The following is a 24,862-nucleotide window of genomic DNA, read 5'->3' on the forward strand; positions in this document are numbered from 1 at the left end:
CAGGAGAAAGCTGACAGTGTTTGGAGAAAAGGCTAACCTACTGAAAATCACTGCTTTTGACTAAAACATGAGTGAATGTGGACTTTACAGTTTGTTGATAGTGACCATATCAGTGCAAAGGATTCCAATGTACATGACCGGTGATTTGGAGGCAGATGGAATATGCTGCTGCTGGTAAAGATAGGCTTGGTGTAACTTCACCCATATCTCCACTGTCCTCACTGAGGCCTTAATTGCCCTTCCACGCACACAGCGTGTCTGCATGTTAGTGTGTATGTATACATTTGCGTGTGTGTGTGTGTGCATGCGTTCATGTACTCTCTGTGTGTGTGTATGTGTGTGCGCAGGTGAAATGGCTTCCAATAAAAAGTGATTATCTGGTAATAGTATAAGCACATATCCTTTTACTCCCAGGGCAAACATATCTTTGGGCCACGTAGAGTAGAGCCAATTCTGTATGAACACATAAACATGGAAAGCTGTCAATCCATATCTTCCCACATGTAACCTATACTCCTGTCCCTGACCATGCAGCCTCGCCGAGCTGTGTTGGAATGCTGACAAGACGGAGATAGAAATCTTGATTTGATTAAGCACCAGGGTGGAGGGGGTGGGCGCCGGAGCCAAGGAACAGGCGGGCGGGCAAAGCGAGTTGTTGGGTAGGCGGGGGCGGAGGCGACCGGTGAGAGGGTGAGTGGAGGGGTGGGGTGGGGGGTGCAGGAGAGGGCAAGGGGGGTACCTGTGGGCCCGGCTCCTACTGGGAGTAATTTGGAGCAGACTGCTCCCAATGTGTTCATTAGGTTGTGATTGGGGCTGCGCGCAGGTGGGAGGGCTCGCCCAGCCTGACGCTGAATAGTCCTGATTGTGCTCAGCATAAAACGCCATCTGTTTCAGCGGGGGAGAGAGGGAGAGGTAGGGGGTTACTACTGGGGAAAAAGTCAGCTCTTTTTTGATTTTGAACGATTTGGTTGACGGTGAAGTGAGTGGGGAAACGGGGGAGAGAGAGAGAGAGAGAGAGAGAGAGAGAGAGAGAGAGAGAGAAAGAGAGAGAGAGAGAGAGAGAGAGAGAGAGAGAGAGAGAGAGAGAGAGAGAGAGAGAGAGAGAGAGGAGAAGCGAGATAGGAAGCGGGGAGAGGAAGACCACACTGTGTACAACTGTCTCTAATTCTTGCCTTTTTCTAAAAGTGTAACTCAGATCATTATTTTCGGTGACTGTTACCCTTCTACGCGGCGAATGCAAATGTCCAGCCGAAAAACACAGACGCCAAAAATCATGCCAATATTTATGCTGACTTCCATTAAGCCTCACGCAAGCCGGACACCACAGTTTGAGAGAGGACCTAAAATGGCGTCGGCTCCCGAGCGAGCCTGGTTAGCGGGTTGGGAACCAGTGAGAGCCCAGGGCGGATGAGACAAGGGGATTGACTGTAGCATGGCAGAGTTCATTATTGGGTCGCCAGCCCCAAATCTGTGGATGTTTTTTCGTTAATCCCTTTTTCTCCTCTCAAAAACCAGTTGTACACACACTAATCTACATGCTTATGCACAAACGTACCCCCATCTCCATACACCCTAGGCCCCTGCAAACACATCCATTGAACTTCACGACCCTCAGTCTCACTTTTACAAACCCGGCGAAATGCGAAACAAAACCCAAATATATTTTCTTCTCTTTTATTTCTGATCTGTCTTTCTTTTTTTTCTTCTGTTTTTTTTCTCTCTCTCTCACTCCAGGACCCTGGGAAGAAAGAAAGGGAGCGGAGGAGGAGAAGAGGGCCACTCCTCGCCGCTCGACTTTTGAAGCGTCTTTATCGGGCCTGGCAGCGCGGTCCTGCGTGTCCAAGCCTTGCCGTGCTTTTCATCCTTTGTGCCGTCCAAGGTGTGTCCAATGCGCTAGGGCTTTGTGCGGGCAGGGAGACGACACATCGCATTCAGGCTTCTGTCTCTAGTGGGGGTTGGGATGGGGGGGGGGGGGGGGGACAAAAAGCCAACTTATAGAAGGCCCCGGTGCTTCAAAGCTGAGATGCACAAAGGCTTATGCAGCGTTACTTCATGCAGAGTTGTGCCAGATGTAATTGCGGGGTTCCCGGAGATAGGGAATCACATGCAACGCCTGGCCCCGCCCCTGACACCATGAAAGGGCCACAGCTAAGAGGCTTCAACTGCAATGGCGACTGAAAAAATAGAAAAGTTTGCCTCACTTTGATTCACCATAAACAAGTGAGTAAATAAGCTATCCTTAAGGCCCCACTACAAATCCACCACTTGCTGACTCGAATAGGCAATTTCATGCATTGAGCTTGATAGATGCTGGCTGAATGGCTGCCTGCAACAGACACCAGGCGGGGTAGAACGCCAGCAGACGACAAGTGATTCCCCTCCCTCCTCCTATCTCCGCCATCGTTTTCTGCGGCAGGCTCTTTCAAGTCTAAATGGAACTTTCTCCAGAAAATGATGTGGATTCATTGTTAATAATCCCAACGGTTGGCTGTGTGACTGAGGCATGGGACTCTGGGAAATGTAGGCCGCAGAAGACAAAACTTTTGATCAACCTGCCTCGTCTCCCTCTGTTTCCTGTGGCCTCCTGTGGAGATGGAAGGGTGTGGAGCATGCATCTTCAAGTATGTTCCTTGGCGCCAACACCGGTAGCGTTTGGGAGACAGGTAAATGGGTGCACACTATGCCTTTGTAGTGTGTGTGTATGTGGGTGTGTGTATGTGGGTGTGTGGATGAACGGTGATGGGTGTGGAGGAAGGGGCGGTGCCAGCACTGAAGGCCTGCAGATGGGGGTTCCCCCTGGAGTGGGAGGGGCAGGAACACGCCCGGCGTTGTCGGAGGCAGAGGCGAATGCTTTGTTTACCAACATGGCGCCGGCTCCGTCTTTGCTCGGTGTGTCAGGAACCCTTACAAGGCACGCCCATTGTCTCCTCGCGTCTCATCCTCACAGCTTGCCACCGGAGCCACGGTAATGGCCAAAGTGTCCACATGCACAAGGTTAAGGGTCACCGTTTTCACAGGATTGGACTTTTGCAAGGATAAGACGCCAAAAATGGGGCCTCGTTCTGTGACGAGAACACATGCTGCAATGGTGCCTTCCTGAAGGAGGTACACATGATCATGTGCCCTGCCTCGTGAAGGCCCCTGCCCTCGACACTCTGGCCTGCTTCGAGCCAGTGCCGGGGAACTGACCTCCTAGCATGTCCTATTCTAGGCCAGCGGGATTTACAAAGGCGCTCTATGGCGGAATGAAATCTTCCCCCTGATTAGAGTGGAAATGAAGGATCCCGTGTATATCCAAGCGATATTAAATGGCACCTGGCAGTGCAGGGGCGCTAAAGCCTCGCCTGGTTCTTCTTTGCATATCAATGAGGAGGTGCCTGTATGAAACAGAATAATTCATCCGCCTGTATTGCCCTACTAACATCACTTTCAATGGAGGGAGACGCAGCCTGTCGCACTGACCCATGCACGGGTTAAAAAAAAGAAAACTGCAAAATGAGGCGCCATGCAGAGCGGTTACATAGCATGGTGGGTCGCACGCAGAAAGAGGCAGGAAGTACGCCCACGCCATGTTCCGTAACGACCGCCATTACTGCAGATGGCTGGAAACAAGGACGAAAGTGACTCACTAAAAAGGGAGTGTTTTATTTAGCGTGTACATTGTGACACGCTTGGCGTAGTACAATGCAATGGAAGGTATACAGTGTCGAGAAGTTGCAGGTGTAGGTATTGCACTGTGGAGTTGAAGCTTGGAAACACAATGCTGCAGTCAATGTCCACATTCAAGTTTCCACCTTGTGACAGGCCTGCAGAGCCCAACACAGACACAGTCTGGGGGCACAGTACAAAGCCCAGCAGGTCTCAGGGGTCAGACTATCCCAAGGCGACCACTGGTCTCATCCCTAAACCTAACTCCCCCTCTCACAGGCCCCCTAGTGACCCAGCCCTCATCACTGAGTGGCCCCCAGCGGCCCTGCCCAACCCCCCGGGTCCTCTCCAGTAGTCAGGTAGGGTGAGGAGGGTATGTGGGTGGGTCATCTGGAGCCCCCGGTACGTGACCACCTGGTGAGGGGTGTCACAGGCCAGGACAGGGACCCAGCAGGGAGAGGTGGGGTGATGTGGCCAGGCATACACACAGCCACTTCCTCGGTATTTCATAAAAGCCCTTCACACATTTTGGAGAAATTCAAAGAAGAGCAATGGAGGGTTTCACCCCATGAGAGACAATTAGTCCTAACTCAAGCAGCCTTGCCAGGGTCTTTACACACACCATAGACAGTCCTTCACCGTAGTCAGCTCTGCTTTACACAACAAGAGGGACTTTGTTGATGTGTTTTGTCTTTGCTTACTGTGAGTTATTAAATATTTCATTCATAGGTTTTGACCACATATTTTTTTAACTTTGAAACCAGAGAATTACACCAAAAAAAAAAGGGAAGTCTACTATACCACTATCAAAAACAATTGATCTGCCTGTGAACGTGTTTATCTGGCCTGATAAAGGATGGGGTTCAAATCGTTGATGCAGCTAATCCAAATCTCCTTCTCCTTGTCTGGCCAATCAACCAGAGATAACGTCTCTCTCTCTCTCTCTCTCTCTCTCTCTCTCTCTCTCTCTCTCTCTCTCTCTCTCTCTCTCTCTCTCTCTCTCTCTCTCTTCCTCTTGCATCTCTCTATTCACTCTCTAGCTGTCCACTCTCTATCATAGAGAGATCCACTCTGACCTACTCTGGAAAAAAGGCAACAAACCAGCCTTCAGTCCAATTTCTGAAACCCAAGGTTACAGAACAGACTGATCTGAAACATCCTTAACCATGCAATTTATCAGGGAAAAGGGATATAAAAACTGAAACTGCAATACGGTCTAAATACCTAAATGGAAGAGTATTAAGATGTTTTAGCGTGGGATGAGGCGATTAAACATGTGCATACATAACATGTTGGGGCTGGTATCCCCTGCTGGTAGAAGGCTCGACAAAGCCTCACTAACAGGAATACCTCTGGGATCGCTAATGATTAATTAGCTTGTGTCATTAAGTGAGGCAAATGTCACCCTAGCTTCCTGGGGAAGCTGTCACACCACGTGCACTTGCTTGTCTCCCTGAGGAGCTACGGGGAGCTGGACTCATTTACCAGGCAAACTCTGACATCTAGTGGACAAATTCAGAACTACAACATAATCTCTTAGCCTTAGATTCGTTTAAAATTCAGTCCACATTATAAGAAAACATAAAAATATGATGCCTTTCTGACAGATAAAAAGTAGCTCTATCTTTCACGTGTTAACTGACAATGGTTTGGGAACTGCAGACATAAAAATGCTAGATAGGACTAATCCCTGGTTTAAGAGGCACACAAGCACAGGATGAGGTGACCCCTGACCTCTAAGTGTCACTCACCCCGACAGTAATGCAAGAATTAGACGACTTCAATTCCAACACCAGCATGGTATCATCACACCCACCCTTACATCTAAAGATAGCATGTTATCAAAACGTTCTTACCGGAATCAAAGATATCCACTGTTGTCTGGGAGCACACATTTGTTGCGAAGCCAGAGGAGCTAACTATTCTCCATATAAAAAGAAGGGAGAAAATGTCAACTACACTATCTCATTTGTTTTTCATATCCAGTCTGTCCACTGGAACACTCTGAAATGGAGGTCAGTGTTTGCATCTGGCCTGTTAGGAGAGGAGTGAGAAGGGCCCTCTCTCTGAACGAGGGTGAGAGGGCTGAGTTGGTATCCAGGGAGAAGCATTGAACACACAACCTAGAAAAGATTCACACAGCACCGACGCGTTCATACAATACACACCATCACACCTAAAATCTCTCTCTCTCTTTTGCACACACACACACACACAAACACTCACTAACACTCTCTTGAACTCGGCCTCACGCACGCACATACAAAAGCACACCTGTCAGTGCCTTTCCACTGTGTGAGCACAAGCAAAAGAGTCTGGTCCTCTCTCAGGCTCTCTCTATGTGGTAGTTCCATGTCTGTTTTATTAAAGCAAATCCATTCATTTCCCTTTTTTTCTAACCTGTAACCCTGAAATAATGGCATGAGCAATTTTCACATTTATGCAAGCGGGAACACATGCAGCTTTTCTCTCTCTCTCTCTCTCTCTCTCTCTCTCTCTCTCTCTCTCTCTCTCTCTCTCTCTCTCTGTCTCTCACACACAAACACACTCACACATTCTTATCCTAAATCTGACCCCTGTGGCTTCGGTATACTGTGGGGGCTGTCCCTAATCTGCCTTTGAGGCTGCTGTGTGCTTTACTAGCTATGCAGATATTACAACAAGGACGTGGTTCTTTAAAAAGGTCTGTAAACGTATACAACTGATCGTGTCAAAGGTATTCCAAAAGTGCATGAAGTGGGTGTGATGTGTGTCCTTACACAACTGTTTTTGAGTGATCTGGGAGAGAAACAGACAGCAGCATGTGTGTGTGTTCCTTGCTCCAGGCGGGGGGGGGGGGGCCTGAGGCCTCTCCAGGAGCCTCCAGCGATTGTGTCCGTCCGCTGGCCTGTGACGTCCACTTCCAGGGAAGTTTGTCAAATAGAAAGATTTAATTAAAATGCACTTTGCTCCAGAGGGGAACTCTCTCTTTGCAAGTCTGCACCACAACACCGCTTGTCTCAAATTAATTAGATTGGGGCCTTGGGTGGCGGAGCAGGCAGATCTTCAATGGTCAAAAGGAAGAACTGTCCGTCTGTGAATAGGGGCTCCCATCTTAGAGGACACTTTATTTTTCTACACTTGAGGTTTGTTGTCTTTTGTGACCATTATCCCCTTTCACCATTTGCTTTCATGCAGCTGTGGCCCTGCTTAAAACACTCTTTGTGCCTGCACCATGAATACAGGGAATGGGTCCATGGCAGGTAGCCCTTATAGCAAGTTAATCTCCTGAAAGAGCCTCATACAAGTACTTTTAAATTCTGTCTGGGCCACAGAGGGCTCATCATCAATCGGACACTTCTCTCCTTTGTGGTGACGGCCCTCTCCCGTGAATGTAAAGCCCCCAGACGGTGACAATGGCTGCCAAGTGTGGCAAAGTAATCACAGTCTGGGGAAAACACAAGTAATTACTTCTAAACTGTTTGGGCTCTAGAGACAAATACCATTGTGAGAGCAGGAAAAGTGAATAGGTCCCTTTCAGTGGTGCTGGTTTCCACTCTCACCCGGAGAAACCTCGTTTATCTGTCAGTTTGCAGGGAATCAGTGTTCTCCCGACGACTAGTGTTGTTGTATTGCCTTTTAGCACTAGATGGTGATATTGAGCCATGATTCTGTGAATTTAGGCACCACAGTTTACCACAAATAATCAAACATAGGGCTCTCTCTCTTTTCCCTCCTACTCTACACTGGTGTGATGGTATTTGTGAAGCCTGTGAATGAGGAAAGCCTTGCTTTCCATTAGACTACTTCCCATAACACTTACAGTGGGATGCCAATGCAATGTTTGAAAAGTATTTACCACAAGGAGCCAGGGATGTCTCATGGTTTACCTGAAGCAAGACTGCTTGAAAACTGTTTCCCTCTGTGATGTCAGCCCTCTGTAATAGGAAATAGTCTTTCAGACAGCAAACAGACACCGGTGACCTTTGACCCCTTTATCCACTGACTTACCCAGTGAACCAGAAGGTCACCAGAGGACAAGTTGGTTCAAATCCAGATTGGGAGATTTACTGCATCTATAATCACGACCACACATTAGCAAGCATTAGTGTTATCTGATCTCATTAAAAGAAGCCTGCTTCCGTTGTTGATCAATGGGAATGTCTCTCAGATCCCCATGCTAGGGACAGAATATGTTTCATCTGTGCACAGGGAGGTAGTTTGTCAAAATAAATATCATGTCATTGAGCACTGTGACATGTCCTTTGATCCAAATCCACAGGAACTTCCAAATGTTCTAATGAGTGCCACATAGGTAAAAGTTTGCGTGGGAGAGAGAAAGAGATAGAGAGAGAGAGAAAGAAAGAAAGAAATGGAGAGTATGGTGAAAAAACAAAGGCAGAGTATCAAAACATGCAATACGAAAGGACTCTATGGGTCTAGCCCTTCATCTCTGGAGAATGTGTGTGCATGTGTGTATTTGTGTGTGCATCATGTGTATTTGTATGTGCATGTGCGTGTGTGTGGCCCCTGAGGCAGTTAGAGCCACAGGACCAGTTTAATCCGATAAACCAGTGCAGGGTGTGGGGCCTGCGGGGGGTGCCTTTGAACCAAGGGCCATGAGCCATCAGGAGGAAGAACATCTTCCTGCAGCCACCAGCATCTAATATTCAGTCAAATCTAACATGTGGTGGTGCTTGCTCAGCACTTCAAAGGACTTTTGATGCCTCAGATACTGCAAAGACTTGTAATAAGAGGCCTCATTATCGATGTGGATTATGATGCCATGTTTAGGCCACAGTTTAATTGGATTGCACAAAGTAGTCAGCCACTGCTTTTTCCCCGTGCTTTTAAATCAGAAAGGTCCTGATTCAATATATTATGTCTAATCAGCACATGTGCGCTTGTATGTGTGTTACAAAATAGGTAGATGTTATATGTCATACGGCAGAAAACTCCATGGTACAGGTTAAAGAGGTTGTCATCAAGTCATATCTACTCTGAAGTCTGGTTACACGGTAGCCTATTCCAGACATTGGCACGAGACCAGCTCAGCAGCTGTCTCATTGGATTATTCGGACACCTGCCCTTGACTAAGACACCATTGAGATAAATAGAAATCCTATCAAAACAACAGAAAAGCAGCTATGCAAATCCAGACAGTCTGTGTTGCTGTTTTTTATCGAATAAAGATTAAATGGTAAAAGATGCACATTTATGGCGATTTAATGTGAAACGGCGTATGAATGAAAAACAACAAAATGATAAAACTGGGACAATAGACTTTTGGATCATGCAACCGCAGCAGTTCAATGTCTAACATGAACCTTGCATTTATTAATACAGTTCCATGGGATTTATTTGGGATACAAAAAGAATATCCGTTGAATATCCGCTCGTGTGACGAAAAGAAGCCTTTTCATGTAAATACCAGACCGCGAGCTAATGTCATGATTTGCAGATGAGCTGCTACACAGCACAGCGCAGGTGTCGTCTGATCATCACACCTCGGAGACTGTGCAACCAACCAACAATGGATGAGTAGGCTACTTGACGAAGCATTTCATAACGACTTACCAAATGAACGTTTGACTTTTGATGAACTCGAAAGGTTATGGATGTCTAAACGACAACCCCCCGGTAAGTGATGACATGAAGCGTATGTCGATAGAGCTGTGGAGAGGTTGCCATTGACGATACAGCGGTGGCTAAAATGGGAGCGCGGCGAAGCGATGAAAACCGAACATTATCAATGGGGGACCTTACGACCGGATGCTGAAAACAAAAAATCCCAAACAGCCTTTAATATTTCAAAAGATGTCTTCAATGGAATAAAGAAAATAAGACAATCCGAAGGTAAACCTTAATTTAAGTGTGACTGGTGTGTTTGTTATCCTTTATGTGAAACCTCCTATACAACAGAATCAATGTAGCCTATATTGTGGTTTCAACATTTAGGTTGAACAATGGCATTTTGGATAAGATTGTAGGGTTCCTCGACATTTCTTAGCATTTTAAAAATTGCAGCAGACAGGAGCCTAGTATTAATGTTAAGCATGTAGATATTAATTGTATGTTATTGATGGCTTGCATATTTAATCGGGTGACAATGAATAATTATTATTTACATTAACGTAAGTCTCTTACATAAGGCCATTTTACTTGCAGGAGTATCAATGAAAGCCTCATCTGCAAGTCTGATAAAGCCTGTGTACAGAATCCTAAATACATAATGGACTCCAATACTTATGTAAGGGTTACTAATCTTTAACAAATTATGTGAAGGGGACAAATCAGCTTCAAGAGTGTAGTTTTCTAACCTGTAAGAGCTCGGGGGTCTGTCATGTTTTAAAGCAGACCTTGTGTATGAGCTTGTGCTTCTCTCTCCTGTCATCCTTTTCCCCTAAGATTGAAACAGACTGACAGATAAAAAGGATCCTTAGACTGTGTCAAAGCAGTGGAGTGTGCTGGAGCTGCAGCCACACATGCACTCTCCCCCAGCCTGTCGGCCAAAGCATGCCCACCTCAGAGGCCTCCGGTGTGGGCAGTAACTCTAGTGCCATGCCCTGGGACCCTGGCTCTAATGGTGATGTGCCCTGGCCTTCGGTGGCCAACAGCGTGGTGAAGATGGTGCTGATATCCGTGATCGTGTGTGTGTCTTTGTTCGGGAACGTGGTGGTGTTGCTGGTGTTTCAAAGAAAGCCCCAGCTGCTCCATGTGGCCAATCGATTCGTTCTCAACCTGCTGCTGGCAGACCTGCTCCAGACCATTCTGGTCATGCCCTTCGCCATCGCCGCCACTGTGCCAGGTGTCTGGCCCTTGGATGCCCGCCTCTGCCAGGCCCTGGTGGTGCTCATGCACCTGTTTGCCTTTGCGGGGGTCAACACTATTATCGTTGTGTCGGTGGACCGCTACCTGGCCATCATCCACCCACTGTCCTACCCCACCCGGATGACCCCTCACCTGGGCACAAACCTCATCGCATGCACCTGGGTGCTGAGCCTGCTCCAGAGCACGCCGCCACTCTATGGCTGGGGCGCCATCAACTTTGACCCCCGCCACAACGTGTGCTCTGTAGTGTGGTCCTCCAGCCTCTCCTACTCCGTCCTGGTCTCCACCTTCTCCTTCTGGCTGCCCGTGCTCATCATGCTGGGCTGCTATTGGATGGTATTTAGGGCTGCAAGAAGGCAGAACGCCCTGGTCCACCCCATTCAGACCCACAACCACCCCAATCCGCAGCCCCAGCCGTCAGACTCCCAGGCCCCCTGCCCCTCTAGCCCCCAGCGGAAACCCCAACAGGCTCCTCCATCGGAGAGCTCCTTCTCTGCCGGAGGGTACCCCATCCGGGCCAGGCACAGACGTTTCCACTACCAGTGCAAGGCAGCCAGGGTGGTGTTTGTCATCATGGCCTCCTACATCCTGAGCATGGGTCCGTACAGTGTTCTCAACACGGTGTCTATTCACTCCAGTGCTGCTGTCCCCCCCTGGCTGGCCTCTCTGGCCCTGGTGCTGTTCTTCCTGCAGTGCTGCCTCCACCCCTACATCTACGGCTACATGCACCGCAGCGTGAGGAAGGAGTTCCTCGCCCTGCTGTGTGGGCCTCTCTGCCGGCAGGCCCAGCGCAGCCAGACCTCGGCCGTGGACAGCTGCTTCACCGTGGGCACGGACGGACGCTCCGCCGCCCCCCACCTGCCCAGCCTGGCAGCCCGTGTCTGCCCCATGCGCACCTGGGAGGAAGGGACCACCTGCTCCTCACCCACCATGGACAGAAAGTCCAGAGACAGCCGCAAGGAGACCACCTCCATCAGCCTGAGCTCAGAAAGGGAGCTCACCGTACACAGCAAGTAGAGCAGCCACAGCTGGGGTGAAGGGAGGGATGAAGAGAGGCAAAGATGGAGGGGGATGTTTGGGTCGTTTCCCCACCATTGGCGACCAGGTTTTTCAGCCTGGTAAACCTTTTGCAGATTTGCCTTCTGGTCTACAGGGTTGTTCTTTTTGACATTTTCTGTTGTGGGTGGTTGTATGTTGCCATCTAGATGATTGTACCAATGTTCTTTTGCCACATACAGCAAATTATTCTGGTAAAGTATTTGTTTAGGATGTGAAGAAAAAAACATTGCTAGTCCATCCCATTCAATGAATGTGTTTAGAAAATGATTAAATAAGTAAATACTGTATTTTATTATTTGTACTTGTTGACAAAGATTAAGATATTATGACAATTTAAATCAATTGGGTAAAGGTATACTCTAAGTGCTCTGTACATCAATCAGAGGGATTTATTTTGTCTACCATCCACACAACCGATCTCATCTTAGTCTCAAAACATATCAGTATTCTCGACTTGAAATGACATGCCATAAATGATTTATATGACTGTTTCAATTTGTTCCACTGGGCATTTGATACTGAGTCGATAAAGAAAGTGTGCTAAATAGAATCATTTGTGACAATAGAAAAAAATAGAATAATTTGTAACAGTAGAAATATAAACAATAGAGTTGAACACAGCACTGGACAGAACTGAAAGAGGTTCCCCCTGGAACGTTTTCACAAAATGTCACATTTATCTAAAATGATTTTGTTTTTAAAATGCAGACTAGATGGACTCAATTGTATGTGTAACATAACATAAAAATGTGTTGGAAAGGGAATAAGAAGAAGCCCCCAATACAATAAGACAGTACACAATGGACACAATTAGTCAGTACAACAATTGATGTCTTGGAACTGGTTGAAGTGACCAGTGATCAATGTTATTGTGGGTTTGGTATGAGTCTATAATGCGGGGTTATTATAGCTAGCTGTCAAAAGCACAACTCCCTCTCCCACATTTCCTGACTTTTGTGTCATCTCGTTTCACATGCCCATATATCTAGCATGATGTTTATAAGCCCCAGTGAATCACAGCTGGTCTAAAGCCACCTCTGCAACCACACTGAACTCAGGGTATTGTGTTAGGAGAAGTGTGAAGTGCCCATGTTCTCCTTGAAGCCTCTTCAGTAGGGGGAATGTCACTCTTCGCACATCTGTAGTCGGTATCGTCTGGTTCCATTTCAAAGCACCTCTACTGAAGAAGTTGCGCTGTGGCTCGTTGTGATTGGTTATTCGGTCCCAGAGGAAGGCCACACAATAAGAGTTTGCCTTAGCCATTTCACTGCCTCTCATCTTCAGTTCAAAGGAGGGATAAGAGCCCACAAAATGTCTCCCTCACCTGTCTGTGCCGTGGGAGGGTTCCATCCTCTCTGTAGCTGAACGGCCGTCCTATGTTAGTGGTAAGACTATGTTCTTGACTTTCTCCGGTACTGCGATTTGTACATATAAATTCAAACAAGATCAAGTCCTAGAGAACAGACATGGTATAATAGTCTACATAACAAATGAGGTTGCAACATGAAGAGTTCCACCCAGATTCATAAGATTCCTCTCCCCCAATGGACACACTTGGGGAAAGCTGTCCACTTCCTGAATGTTAGCATCAACTATAGCTGGATGAGAAGGTCCTCCTGCCGTACATTAAATCCTACAAAGATACCACATAACCCCCTCATACGGATGTGTATGATGTCTAAGTCCCACTTTGCTCAAAGCCATGGACGAGGTGGATGTGTCTACCTGCTAAGACTGTTTCTGATACCTCAGCTTCTAATTAATGTAGAGAAGCCTTCATTCGTTAAAGGGGAAGTCTGTCAACTGAAGGCAAATAGGCTGGAGCCACTGGTTGTAATATAATTGGTTATTATTAGCCATGGTTCTCTCGTATAAGTGGATATCATGCCCTCAAGCCAATGTGAACTGTATGCATGATCTGGAGCGAGTGAGCATTAAAAATGTCTGAGATGGATTTGAATGCTGCAAACCTGTTTATTTAAGAAAGATAACTCACCAGAACAGTTGACAATCAAACATTCATAAACAGAAAGGCCACAATCACTGCAGACACCATTGTTGAGTATTATGTGATATGTCAATAAATACAGTATGTAATATAGTAAAACAAACACACAAAAAAATGTCTGGGAATGTTTTATATCCAGTGCTTAAAATCTAGAGATTTTTGTGACTATTTCTATTGTTTTTTATTTCCATAATTTTCAGCTTGGTCAAAAGATGTTGGTGTACAGTTCATTTATAATAAATAAAATGTAATATTCAAGTACGCTACATAATCCATCACTCGACAGGTAATGAAACGAATAATGGGTAATTGGGAAAACAGACTGAAGTACATACCTAAGGCACCAATAAATTAAACAAGCCTCACATCCCAATTAATCAAATGTGTTTTATTTATTATGTAAAAACATTATCACCTTAGGTGATGACTCTACACTGCTAGAAGGTAAAAAGCAGCAGTATTTTATTCATACAGATACAGTAAATTAATTGGTAAGATCTAAACGGGTACATTAATGTTTGTGATGTTGTTTTGGGGATTGTTGCACTGTACAATAATCTCTCCAGTCAAACTGAAGCCAACCATTAGACAAAGCTTCAGTTTACAATATTGCAGTACAGTAATCTACCATTGATCTACCAACATTGGCTTGAACAATTCTGATATTTATTCTCTTCATGTACACCAACATACGGTACAGCCATTAAATTATGAATAAGGAGATCATAGCATGGTTTCAGATGCATTTCCACTGGTTAAGAAAGTATGATACAGATCCATCAAAAGTAAGGAAGCTAAAGCCCCTGTCCCCACCCCTAACAAACAGGGAAAAACAACAATATAAAAAATATCACTTTTTTGCTTCAAAGGACAGATTTATAAAGGTGACATTCTTTTAAGCATCCACATTTACATTTTCTAATTACAGTTTAGATGGCAAAAAAACCAAACACAAATAGACATGTGGGTATATACTGAATATTAAAGCCAAATAAAAGTACATGTATCTATACATTAGAAAAAGGAAAGAATGAGCAGCCCAGCTCTCCCTGCACCCTCCCTACACCAGACACCCACTGACACAGATCTTTGGAACTCACCTTGAGGTGCAAGTCTAATGAACCCAAATGAATATTCATCAACACGAATAAGATCAAAAATATTTAAACAACATCAACGTATCAATATGTACTTTCTGGCCACATGAACTGGGACGGTCTCCGCTGTCAGGGGGTCTGTGGGCTGGTTCTGGTCAGAGTCCAGTCAAACCATTTCCTTCAACAATGGATCACTACAAAGGCAAGCACTGGGAGAAGCAAGTTGTCCAGGCCTTCTGGTCGTTAGTCCACCTTGACCACACTGTAGATCTTATTTACAAACCAGAAGCAGGCAAAGAAGCCAATGGTACCTGAGGAGGAAGCAGGGCCGACATGTGGCGTTAGGTGAGCTTAAGAATCAATGTTATGAAGCCACTTCTTCTGTGGTGTTAAAAGGCACAGAGGGAGGAAGCCACGTAATTGGATGAGAACACATCTGTGAGGGAGACCTAGGGGAAGAGGAGCGTGCAGCCTTTTGAACACGCGTGTGTCGCGTCTCCTCTGAGGGACGGGCTTTTAGCGAGGAGGCTCTGCAGGTGACACGCTGCTCTGGGAGGTGGGGACCAGACATGAATGAATAGAAAACACAAAACTAATGAAAGAGCATCTGGGGGCAAAGCTCTTCAGGAGCATCGCCGTGCTAAAAATAACCTTGGCGTCACAGCTTAGCCACACAGCGTTGGCACAGCGCTACCAATTTCCCCCTTCTAAAAAGTTGATGAATTCCAATTGAGTGGGGTGGCTGGGAATGGCGAGATGAATCTACAAAGTCTGTCAAAGCACCGAAAGCTTCCATTTGTCAAAGAAGAAATCTGTAGATAGCCAATTTGTTTGAGCTGCTCTCTGGAGACTAAACAGATAACATTCTGATTGGACAAAATCCTGGGAAGATGATGAATTCATATGACTCTGAAAGCCCTATCTGAAAGCTCAACAGGCCCCAGACAAAGGACCTTGAGAATTAAATTTGGATCAAAGTTGAGAAGGAGTGAAGGCAAGGAGTTCTTTTTACACTCTCTGTCTAGGCCAGATTAAGATTATTCAGATCAAAACTTGAGGGTGAGAAGGAAGATCTTTTCTCTTGGATTTATTTCTCTGTGCTGATCCTCAGCCAGGCAGGCCTTCCCCAACACTGCTCATCCGGGTCTTACGATAGCGGCTGATACTGCAGGAGACATGGGCACTGCTTTACAAAGTGTTAGAACAGCAGAGGCCTGTGAAGATCTCTGTACACAAGACTCTGACTTCCCTGGGATGTTCTGTCCCAGGGAAGGGCTCTGGCCTGGCTTTGCTTGGACCACCTAAGCATGTGGCTGCTTCTCATCCCACCTGTTTACGTCTGCTCCGTGTAGGCGGTCCTGAAGGCCGGACTTGGCCGGAGAGTGCAGTTACTAGGTTACCATGTCAACCTGTGTCTCTCTCTAATAGCTGTGCTGTCCATCCATCTATCCAGGGAAGGAGTCATGCTGTTCACCCCGGCCTCCTGATAGCATTGTTGTGTTGGCCCTTAAGCCCACATTTCTCCTCTGGTACACGTCTAGATCTGGAGTACCGGCATGGTGGTGGTGGTGGTGGTGGGTGGGAGGGGGGTTGCCATAACAGCCGTAGTTAGGGATCCAGGATGCATCTATTATAATCCATGGCAACAAGTGAATTGGGCGCTGCCTCCGAATTCTCCTCTGTTCCACTGAGACACAGCAATCATTCGACTAGCTGAAAGCTGATATATATAGGAGGGGGTCTAACCATCTGTTTGATGCCTGCACTATCACAAACGCAGAGAGATGTCATCTATCAGCACGTTTCTGAGAAGGGAGAGCTGCCCAAGCGTAGAGCTTGCAATTAAATTCTGTTTCTTGAAAAGGAAACTTAATGGATTATAGTTTTACTGGCACAACAAAGGCAAATAAGAGGCTTGGCTAGGACAAAGAGGAGTGGCCCAAAAAAATCCACTGCAGCGTAAACCACTTCCTGGTCTGTGATGTCACTGAAACAGGATGGAGATCCTTCAACTGTCAGTGAACAGAGAACGTGTTATACTGCTTGGTGACGTCTACACTTCAAACGACAAGCAAACAAAATAAGTGACTGCCGGCACACCATCTGGTTTGTCTCTCCACCTCTTGGACACACACACTAGCTCCCGCAGGGACCGGTTGGTTTACTATTCAGATCACTGCCAGCGCCAGGCTCAACATGTGTCAGAAGAATGTGTAAATGTTTCAGTGCGGATGTGAGTGGGTGGGTGAGAAAATCTTTGGGAAGATAGGCCATCGTCAAACAATGGGACAGCAGATGTTTCCCCAAAACACTTGTTTTAGCACCATCATCTCCCATTCCAAGGCACAATTCACTGTGGCCGCACCATCCAGCCTCTCCAGGAAGATAGAATAAATACATGTATTAAAAATGGCTAAGCACTGACCCGTGAAGAGGAAGAATATGAGCACCATGATCATGGTGTAGCCGAAGTACAGGATGGTGCTCGCCGCGCCCACTATCTGCAGCTTGGAGAAGAAGTAGTGCACGGCGTAGACAAACAAGTAGACCGCTGTGAAGCCGCTGGTCAGGAAGGAGCGCCACCACCAGTGGTAGTCCTAACAACAACAACAACAACAACAACAACAACAACATTAGACGAAGGCAAAGAATTGTGTCAAGTGAACACCTTGCAATCTGTTTAACGGAGGAACCTGTCATTTTCCCTGGCATAAAGCCTGCATCATACAGCGTGCATAATCTGGTTAATCTTTATAGCCGGGGAAGCAGATGTGCCATTGCCCTGGGTCCCTGCCGTCTCTCTCACCTCTGCACACAGGTGGAAGTAGCACAGCAGGATGGTGGCCTCGGAGCAGGTGATGAGGAGGATGATGAAGACCAGGAACAGGAAGCCGAACATGTAGTACATCTGGTGCGACCTGGGACACAGCATCGCAAACAAGCAGTGTCAGCAAACGGGCCGCTGAAAGGAAAGAGTTGATTGGGAAAGCGCGGTGGCTCCTACCAGATGCTGTTGAGGATGAAGAAGAGCTGGATGAAGATGCAGCCGAAGGGCAGGATGCCCCCCATGACGATGCCGGGGATGGGCTTGGTGAAGAACGACTGCTCTGGGATCTGACGGGGGATCTGATTGGTCCTGACCGGCTGCTCGATCGCCTGCAGGGACACAAGACAGCAATGGGTCAGGAAAGCCACAGGCAAAAAAAACATTTTGTCTTCATCGATTTCTTATAAAGTGTTTTTATATAAAGTGTTTTCTTATAAAGTGTTTTCTTATAAAGTGTTTCCCACTGCCTGGGGCAGTGGGAAACACTGGTCCGTGCAGAGGGGGGGGGGCAGAACTTACAGGTTTCTTGAAGCCGAAGTAGGCCCCCATAAAGGTGAGGGGAACGGAGATGCCAAACCACAGAGCCAAGATGGCCACCAGCGTGCCGAAGGGAATGGCTGCTGAGGAGCCCTCCACCCACAGGATCAGGTTCATCAGGAAGAAGTCTGCAAACACGATCCTGAGATGGGGGGGGGGGGGGGGGGGGGGGGAGTCCATGAGAGAGAGAAAGGTTAGATGGAACAGAAAGGGAGATGGATCAGATGTCAGAGGTGATTTGCATGTGGTGTGTCAACTGAGATGCTGGTTGTGTCTGGGAGAGAAGCGAGCCTGGAGGCAGGCCTACCCTGGACACAGCAGCGCCGTCAACAGGACGTTGGTCTTCCATTTCTCCCCGCCGAACGCTGAGGGCACACAGGAAAGAAATTGGACTTGTGAGGGCACTGGGGATGACTCAAATCTTTTGAGGCTAACCGATCCTGATTTCGGGATTCTCATTGATGCCATGAAGATGGCAGGTATTCATTTCAGCAGTCGGTTGTGTGCCTGAGGTTGTGTCAAATGGGACTCACTTTTATATAGGCGGGCTGAGACGTAGCCAGCTGGGGTTCCCAGCAGAACCCAGAGGACCACAGCACAGGTCATCAGAGCTCCACGGTTGGCTGGGGACAAGAACCCCAGACAGGCGAGGACTGAAGGGGAGAGAGACAGAGACAGAGAGAGAGGGAGGTACATTATTTCATGAACCAAGGGATTTGGGCTTATTGGTTTGCAGATGGAGGTGACGGTCCTCTTACAGAGGGTGATGAAAGTCATGATGAAGATCTGCGTGCCCTGGCCCAGGAACACAGAGAGCAGCATGCCTTTCCTGGGTGGCCTGAACACATCACCGTGGACCTGCTTCCACCCTGACTCCTCCTGGGCATCCTCCTGGGGAGGGAGCACACAGCCAATCAGAATCTGATCAGAATCAGGGCCACGTCTGATTACGCATATGGTAATAGCATTTTAGCCCACCCAATCACAAAGAGAAAACATTGATTATTCCTTTTAAAACTTGCTAGCAAAGTATGAAACTGAAGTGAACATTTTTATTGCAGCTTTTTTTGTTGTTGCCAATTGTAAAAAATGGTATAAATGCTCGCTTCAGTGTAGCTCGAGACAGAGAAGAGAGATTCAAGTTGAGCCTTCAGGGTTGCTTTAGTTTTTTTTTACTAAAAAGCAAAAGCATAACCTGACATGGACAACAGCCATTTCTTACTATCCTGCTTTGGTTGTGGTAGCTCAAGAGACACTTGCCAGAAAACAAACCACCAAACCACCACAAGGTGAACTCTTTAAGCCTGTGACAAGCTTACATAGGATATGGAAGCTTTTCCTGTGGGTGGTGGAATCCTTACCAAGTCTGCCTGTGAAATATTACAACAAAAGTTTTATGACAAATGCTGTGTTTTTGGAGGGAATCTTCTGCTGTTAACCTCTACCGAAGGCTGCTAGATAAATTTGCAAACCAATTAACAATAGAGACAGCGTCATTTCGAATTAGGAATGATATAACTACAATGTTTCACAACACCAGACTATGATAGAATGGGAGCCTGTACAACGTTTCGTTCAGTTTCACACAATTCTCTTATTGTTTTCCACTGAAAAACCATGGATGCATTTCTTGCACATGGCTATTTTTAGAGACTGTTTGTGTTTACCTGGTCCACCTGGTTGTATCTGGCGATGTCTTTATGCAAAGTCCTCAGCATGATCATGGCCACCATACCAGACAGGAAGAGAACAATGACCAGGGAGTTCATGATGCTGGAGGAAACACAGGACAGATGGGATAACATAAAATCGGCAGACATTTTAGTGTTGTAGCTTTTTGGTTCTTATCAGGACTGAATATCCAGAAGGTTTAACACACCTGAACCACTGGATGTTGGTATGAGGCATTGACACCAAGATGTAGTCCCACCTCGAGGCCCATTTAATGTTATTGTTTTTCTGTGAATATGGAAATGTTGATTACTATGCAACAGCAGATCCACCCCAACCAATACTTGATCTACCCTCGTATGGTCCAAACACAATTTACAAGAACTCAGAAAACAACAGTTATGGGTGACGCACCTCAAAGGTGACAGAGTAAGTGTACGTAATCTTCAGATCACTCTCAAATTCTCCAGGAACCTCCATGGGTGGGCCATCACAGACAGGGTTTTTTTCATCAGCTTGTGCAATACTGTCACACACAAATACACACACAATTACAAGCCTCCCCTCTGAGCTGCACATTAATCCCTGTATAGAGATGCCATCCCAATTAAAACTCCATAATTGTGGTCGACATTTATTATGAATGCTCCAACAATTGAAGCATCATGTAAACACATTTACCTAATGATGCATGGTGCATTACAACAAAGTTAAAGGTCAGTGTTTCGCCCTCTTCTGGTGATACATGGCAAAGCACGACACCAGGGCAGAACAACTAAGGTATTCAAGGACAATGGTATCAGCTGACTGTTTGGGTCTCTTAATAAACTACTAATTGAGAATTTTCCCCATTTGTCCAAGTCAAAATGAGAAACATTGTTCTGAAGTGATTGGGCATTACAAGTTACAGTATTTGTTGTTTGTCTGCAGGCATGTTCTTACCTTTTGGGTTCCAGGGTGGCCGCCACCAGTCGAGCCCCCTTCCACCCCTCATTCTCCCCACTGTGGTATGTGATCTTTATGTCAACGTGATTAAAGACGTAGAAAGTGTTCTTCTTGTTGAACTCGGACTGAAAAAAAATATGCCGACCAGTCAATTTACAGCAACTCAGTTTCTAATCCAGGCATAGACTACTAAGGATTTTGTACACACAGGAAGTATTCAAAGTACCAAAAAACTACACTTATTCAAGCTGGTCATCTCACAAGAGTGGAATCAGCTAATGGTTTGCGAGAGAGACTTACATTAATGACACAGGCATCTTTAACACGTCCATCCAAGGTGACAAGGCAGCCAATAGGAAAGCCAGGATTACAGTATTTCTGATTGTCTTCCACATCATAGCACCATGTGACTGGCATGTTGTCAATTATCCTGAAACACCCATTGTTTAACATTAGATCACACTGATTTTACTGAAAAAATGTGTGGTGCCACAAGACAGTAGTATTATGCCTGCTAAGTACTGCATCATGTTGTAGTAATGTACAAAGGGGCAACCCACCAGTGATGCTGGTAGTTCAACTGCATTCCTCTCTTGAGGAAATCAAGTTTGTCTTTATCCTCAGGTTTGTCCTTCAAATAGGTTTTTGTGCACGTTTTCTGGCATTTAATATCTTTCTTGAAAGAGAACTAATGCAGAGGGGGAGGGGAGAAATAGACATTTCTGGTTATATTGGGTGTTCAACATGAGCAGGAACTGATGTGTTGAATGCTCAGAGCACGTTTTAAAACGTATTCTTAAAATACACATTACTGTTTTAACAAATGCTCATAATAAATCATACCATATTGCCTAAATCCTAAGGTAAGCACAAAAATAATCAGTGATACATTTGCGACCCATTAAAAATTACGGTAGCAATGGCATTTCAAAAAGTAGCAAATGCTACCATTTCGGTCGCAGTGTATTGCCCTGACCAGTAGAACAAAATAAACTAGAGAGGGTACAATTTCTGGGGAAATTGTAGGGTGTGCTTGCTTGCGTCGGTTGCACAGGGGTCCGTTTTTGAATGACATTTTTACAACTGATATATCTGTATATTTTATATTAAAATGCATACTTATTATTTATAAACATTACATAGATTTAAAAGCATTTTTTTTGTGCTGCTCATTTACAACTGAAAATACGAGTGAAGTGTAGAATTAAATATGATGTCTTCTCATTTCCCCTGCAAGAGGCAGCCTCATAGCTGAATCAAAACGAATAAATTTGGCAGACCGGTGTAAAAATGGACCTAATCTCTATGACTTAATGTCCTTTTAAGTTTTCCCTTCTCGTGATATTTTCAGGCATTTAGCCTACTCATATTGCATTCATTCATTAATAAAGAACCCCCTTTGAAGATTATTCTACGACGTTACCGGCAGTAGAAGATGGAATCGCGATTCAAACAGTACCATCTGCTAACTGAAAATATGCCCCCAAAAACGTAAATAAGCTTGACATTTATTTAGTGGAAAATCGCTCATTCATAAAAAGCTCACTCGTAGCGATCATTGTCAGTAACAACGCAAAATGCGATATAGCCCTGTGTGGAGAAGCTGCCCCGGTAAATTCTACTACTACACTACAGTACTAGACTACTGCTGTGTTTGTCTTGGTAGCGATTGTGTTGGTTGAATTGGATTTAACGTTCCGTTGTACGGTTTAAGCTGAAATTAATTATTTTCATGAACAGATTGACAAAGTTTAGGCTGTGGCAATGAAGTTCAGGTTAGTAGTTAGACTTTTGATTTAAGTAAGGGGAGTGCCGAACATGTTGTGTAGATGTTTTTGTAGTTTCTCGCGTAGGCTACAGCGTTGCAGTGAGCTACACTGGTTTGAAACCACAGGTAATGATAATTTCACCCACAAATCGTTTACTTGTAATGTAATGTCATAATAAATCCTACAACGAAAATGTATTTGTGAGGAATGTTTATTTTAAAGATTGAAAACAGATGCATCATAGACCACTGTAGTATGTGTTGCCCGGGCAACAGAGGCTAATGTCATGATGCTAATGCTTCAGTGAAATAGTAGACTACCGTTTCCAAAAGTAGATGTGGGCCCCTTCCTTAATAATATCAGCTAATATTGTACATTACATTTCATAATTGTGTTTCACATCACAAAGTAAAATGAGTAAATAGTTATCACCCTGGCCTCTTTGCTTGTGGCGTTCCTGCAGCTGCCTTGCAGTAAAGCTATAGTTAGCCTAGCTATCCCCCAAGTTAACAGATGTGAAACGAATGTTCTGCTACAGGTAGTCACGTGTGTTTTCGTGACGTTAGTGACGTAGTGACGTTAGTAACGTCAGTGACTGTGGCTAGCAAATTAGCCACCGTTAGCTTCGCTTTTCACCACAAAAACGCAATTTCTACTTAAACCATGCAACGGAACGTAAATAAAAATACAACCAACGCAATCGCTACCAAGACGAAATTTTGACACCGCAGTTGTGTATGTAGTCCAAATATTGACTGATCCTTAGGGGGGCGAAAATAAACAATAATAAATAAATAAATATATATGTGAGAGAACAAAGGTTGTGCTCTCGCCGAAGGCTTGAGCACACCCAATAAATAAATAAATAAATATATATGTGAGAGAACAAAGGTTGTGCTCTCGCCGAAGTCTTGAGCACACCCAACAAGAGATGACGGTAGAATGCAGTTATGAAGCAATGCTATAATACAATCAAGATGTCACAAGGCGTCACCAAATGTACCTTATAGGGCGATGTCTCAATTCTTTCTCCAAATAACACCTGTCCAAGGTTCTCTGATGGTCGCGTTTCCTTCTCATCTTGGCAAAAGTCAAAGCTTTGAAAACAGTTTACAGAGAATGTTGTTAGCATCAAAGCATTACTGTTAAGTAGTAAAGAGTAGACTGATTAGAGGTGCAATCACAATTGTACTTACACGTCATACTCGTATGGAAGGACGGATTCAACCGAGTCCAGGCGGTTTACAAAAAGCTGGATGTCAGTCTATAAAAGAGTGATTGGTCCAGTTTAGTTACTTACAAAATAAATAGCGTTACATGTAATAGTTAGCTACAAGCTTTGGGGTATGCTGGCTGCCAAGTTAAAACTATTCGCTAGCTAATACATTGTTAGGTGAACCCTTCCATTACTGAATTATGTGCGATGGAAAGGTACTATGGCCTTAATGCATTGGAACTGATAACTTGACGTGACACAAATGGATCCGTTTATTTGCTGGAACGACGTAGTTGTGGTGGTTTTCTGCAAAGTATAGCGTTTATTCATCATATCCCTTCTCAAAACCTTAAATACAGCGGTTTCTTATTTGAACTCGACTATAGCTTCTTAACCTTACAAGAACGTATATAGATTGCAAGTGTTGTACTTGACCACTAAAACTTTATGAATACAACAAGATTGGGAGGCAAGTTGTGTTTCTCACATGACATGAGCGATTTGGGGAATACTGACGTTCCAGGGATTAGTTTGGTTCCACATTAGACTAGGCTAGCTAGGGTGTTGCTAGCAACACCCTAAGCTTGCGACATTGACAAACATCGTACAACACCCAGTTTCTCATAGACAAGATAAAATGTGAAAGTGTGACTTTACCTTACAATCATCTGCTCCTGAGACTTCACAAAAACTCACAGGGGCTAAACCCGGAAGATAGAACGCAGAGCAAGAACTGAACGCAATGATCAAGAACGCCAGTACAAAACCCGGGTCTATCCGCCTCTTCATTGTATCAGGCATGAATTAACTATTATCTGTAGACAAATATATCAAGCTAATTATGAGATTAGGTGATGCTACAATGTTATCTATCCAGCTTGGTAATGTTGTCTATCGGCCCCTTTGGAAGCGGCCCTTCTAGTTTAGCTAATTAGCCTGCTTGCCAGACTAGCTAACCTCTTTGACTGTAACACGACGGCCTACTGGACACTACGACGTTTGGTTGTCATGAAGAAGTAGGAGGGGCGATACATTTCTTGAAGGCAAGCCCCAAACTTCATGTTGATGTACATATCATATATATATATATATATTTACGTCTATTAAATACCCTCTGCATGGGACATAGCTATGCTGATTTATAATGATGTTCTAAAATAATGTACGACTCTCAAATGTTCTTTTCTTATATAAAGTCCTTGTTAAACATATATGACTACGCGCACCATCAAACGTGCACGGTGTGGTTGCCAGATTTCTGTCGTTTTTCTTTAA

General features: G+C 45.3%; 2 protein-coding genes across 3 annotated transcripts; one reads left to right on the plus strand and one right to left on the minus strand.

The window, feature by feature from the left end:
- Positions 1-9,073: 9,073 nt before the first annotated feature.
- On the plus strand, positions 9,074-13,851 carry gpr101 (G protein-coupled receptor 101). Its single transcript, XM_062476287.1, has 2 exons — positions 9,074-9,483; positions 10,036-13,851. The coding sequence occupies exon 2, from the start codon at positions 10,144-10,146 to the stop codon at positions 11,473-11,475; it is 1,332 nt and encodes a 443-aa protein (XP_062332271.1). The 5' UTR covers positions 9,074-9,483; positions 10,036-10,143; the 3' UTR covers positions 11,476-13,851.
- A 43-nt stretch (positions 13,852-13,894) lies between these two features.
- Positions 13,895-24,594, minus strand: tm9sf5 (transmembrane 9 superfamily protein member 5). 2 transcript variants are annotated; one of them, XM_062476280.1, is made up of 18 exons: positions 24,245-24,594; positions 23,568-23,635; positions 23,375-23,468; positions 21,163-21,290; positions 20,903-21,032; positions 20,600-20,727; positions 20,072-20,183; positions 19,866-19,945; positions 19,654-19,759; positions 19,306-19,356; positions 18,745-18,877; positions 18,520-18,639; positions 18,294-18,351; positions 17,969-18,128; positions 17,627-17,778; positions 17,429-17,540; positions 17,048-17,219; positions 13,895-14,933 (listed from the first exon to the last, which is right to left on the minus strand). In XM_062476280.1, the coding sequence occupies exons 1-18, from the start codon at positions 24,386-24,388 to the stop codon at positions 14,866-14,868; spliced, it is 2,016 nt and encodes a 671-aa protein (XP_062332264.1). In that variant the 5' UTR covers positions 24,389-24,594; the 3' UTR covers positions 13,895-14,865. The 2 variants fall into 2 exon arrangements, with proteins under 2 accessions (XP_062332264.1, XP_062332265.1); XM_062476281.1 differs by lacking the exon at positions 19,306-19,356 and having other exon boundaries at positions 24,245-24,591.
- Between the last annotated feature and the right edge of the window lie 268 nt (positions 24,595-24,862).

The sequence above is a fragment of the Osmerus eperlanus genome, chromosome 13 (assembly GCF_963692335.1).
Source record: "Osmerus eperlanus chromosome 13, fOsmEpe2.1, whole genome shotgun sequence".
NCBI classification, from domain to species: Eukaryota; Metazoa; Chordata; class Actinopteri; order Osmeriformes; family Osmeridae; genus Osmerus; species Osmerus eperlanus.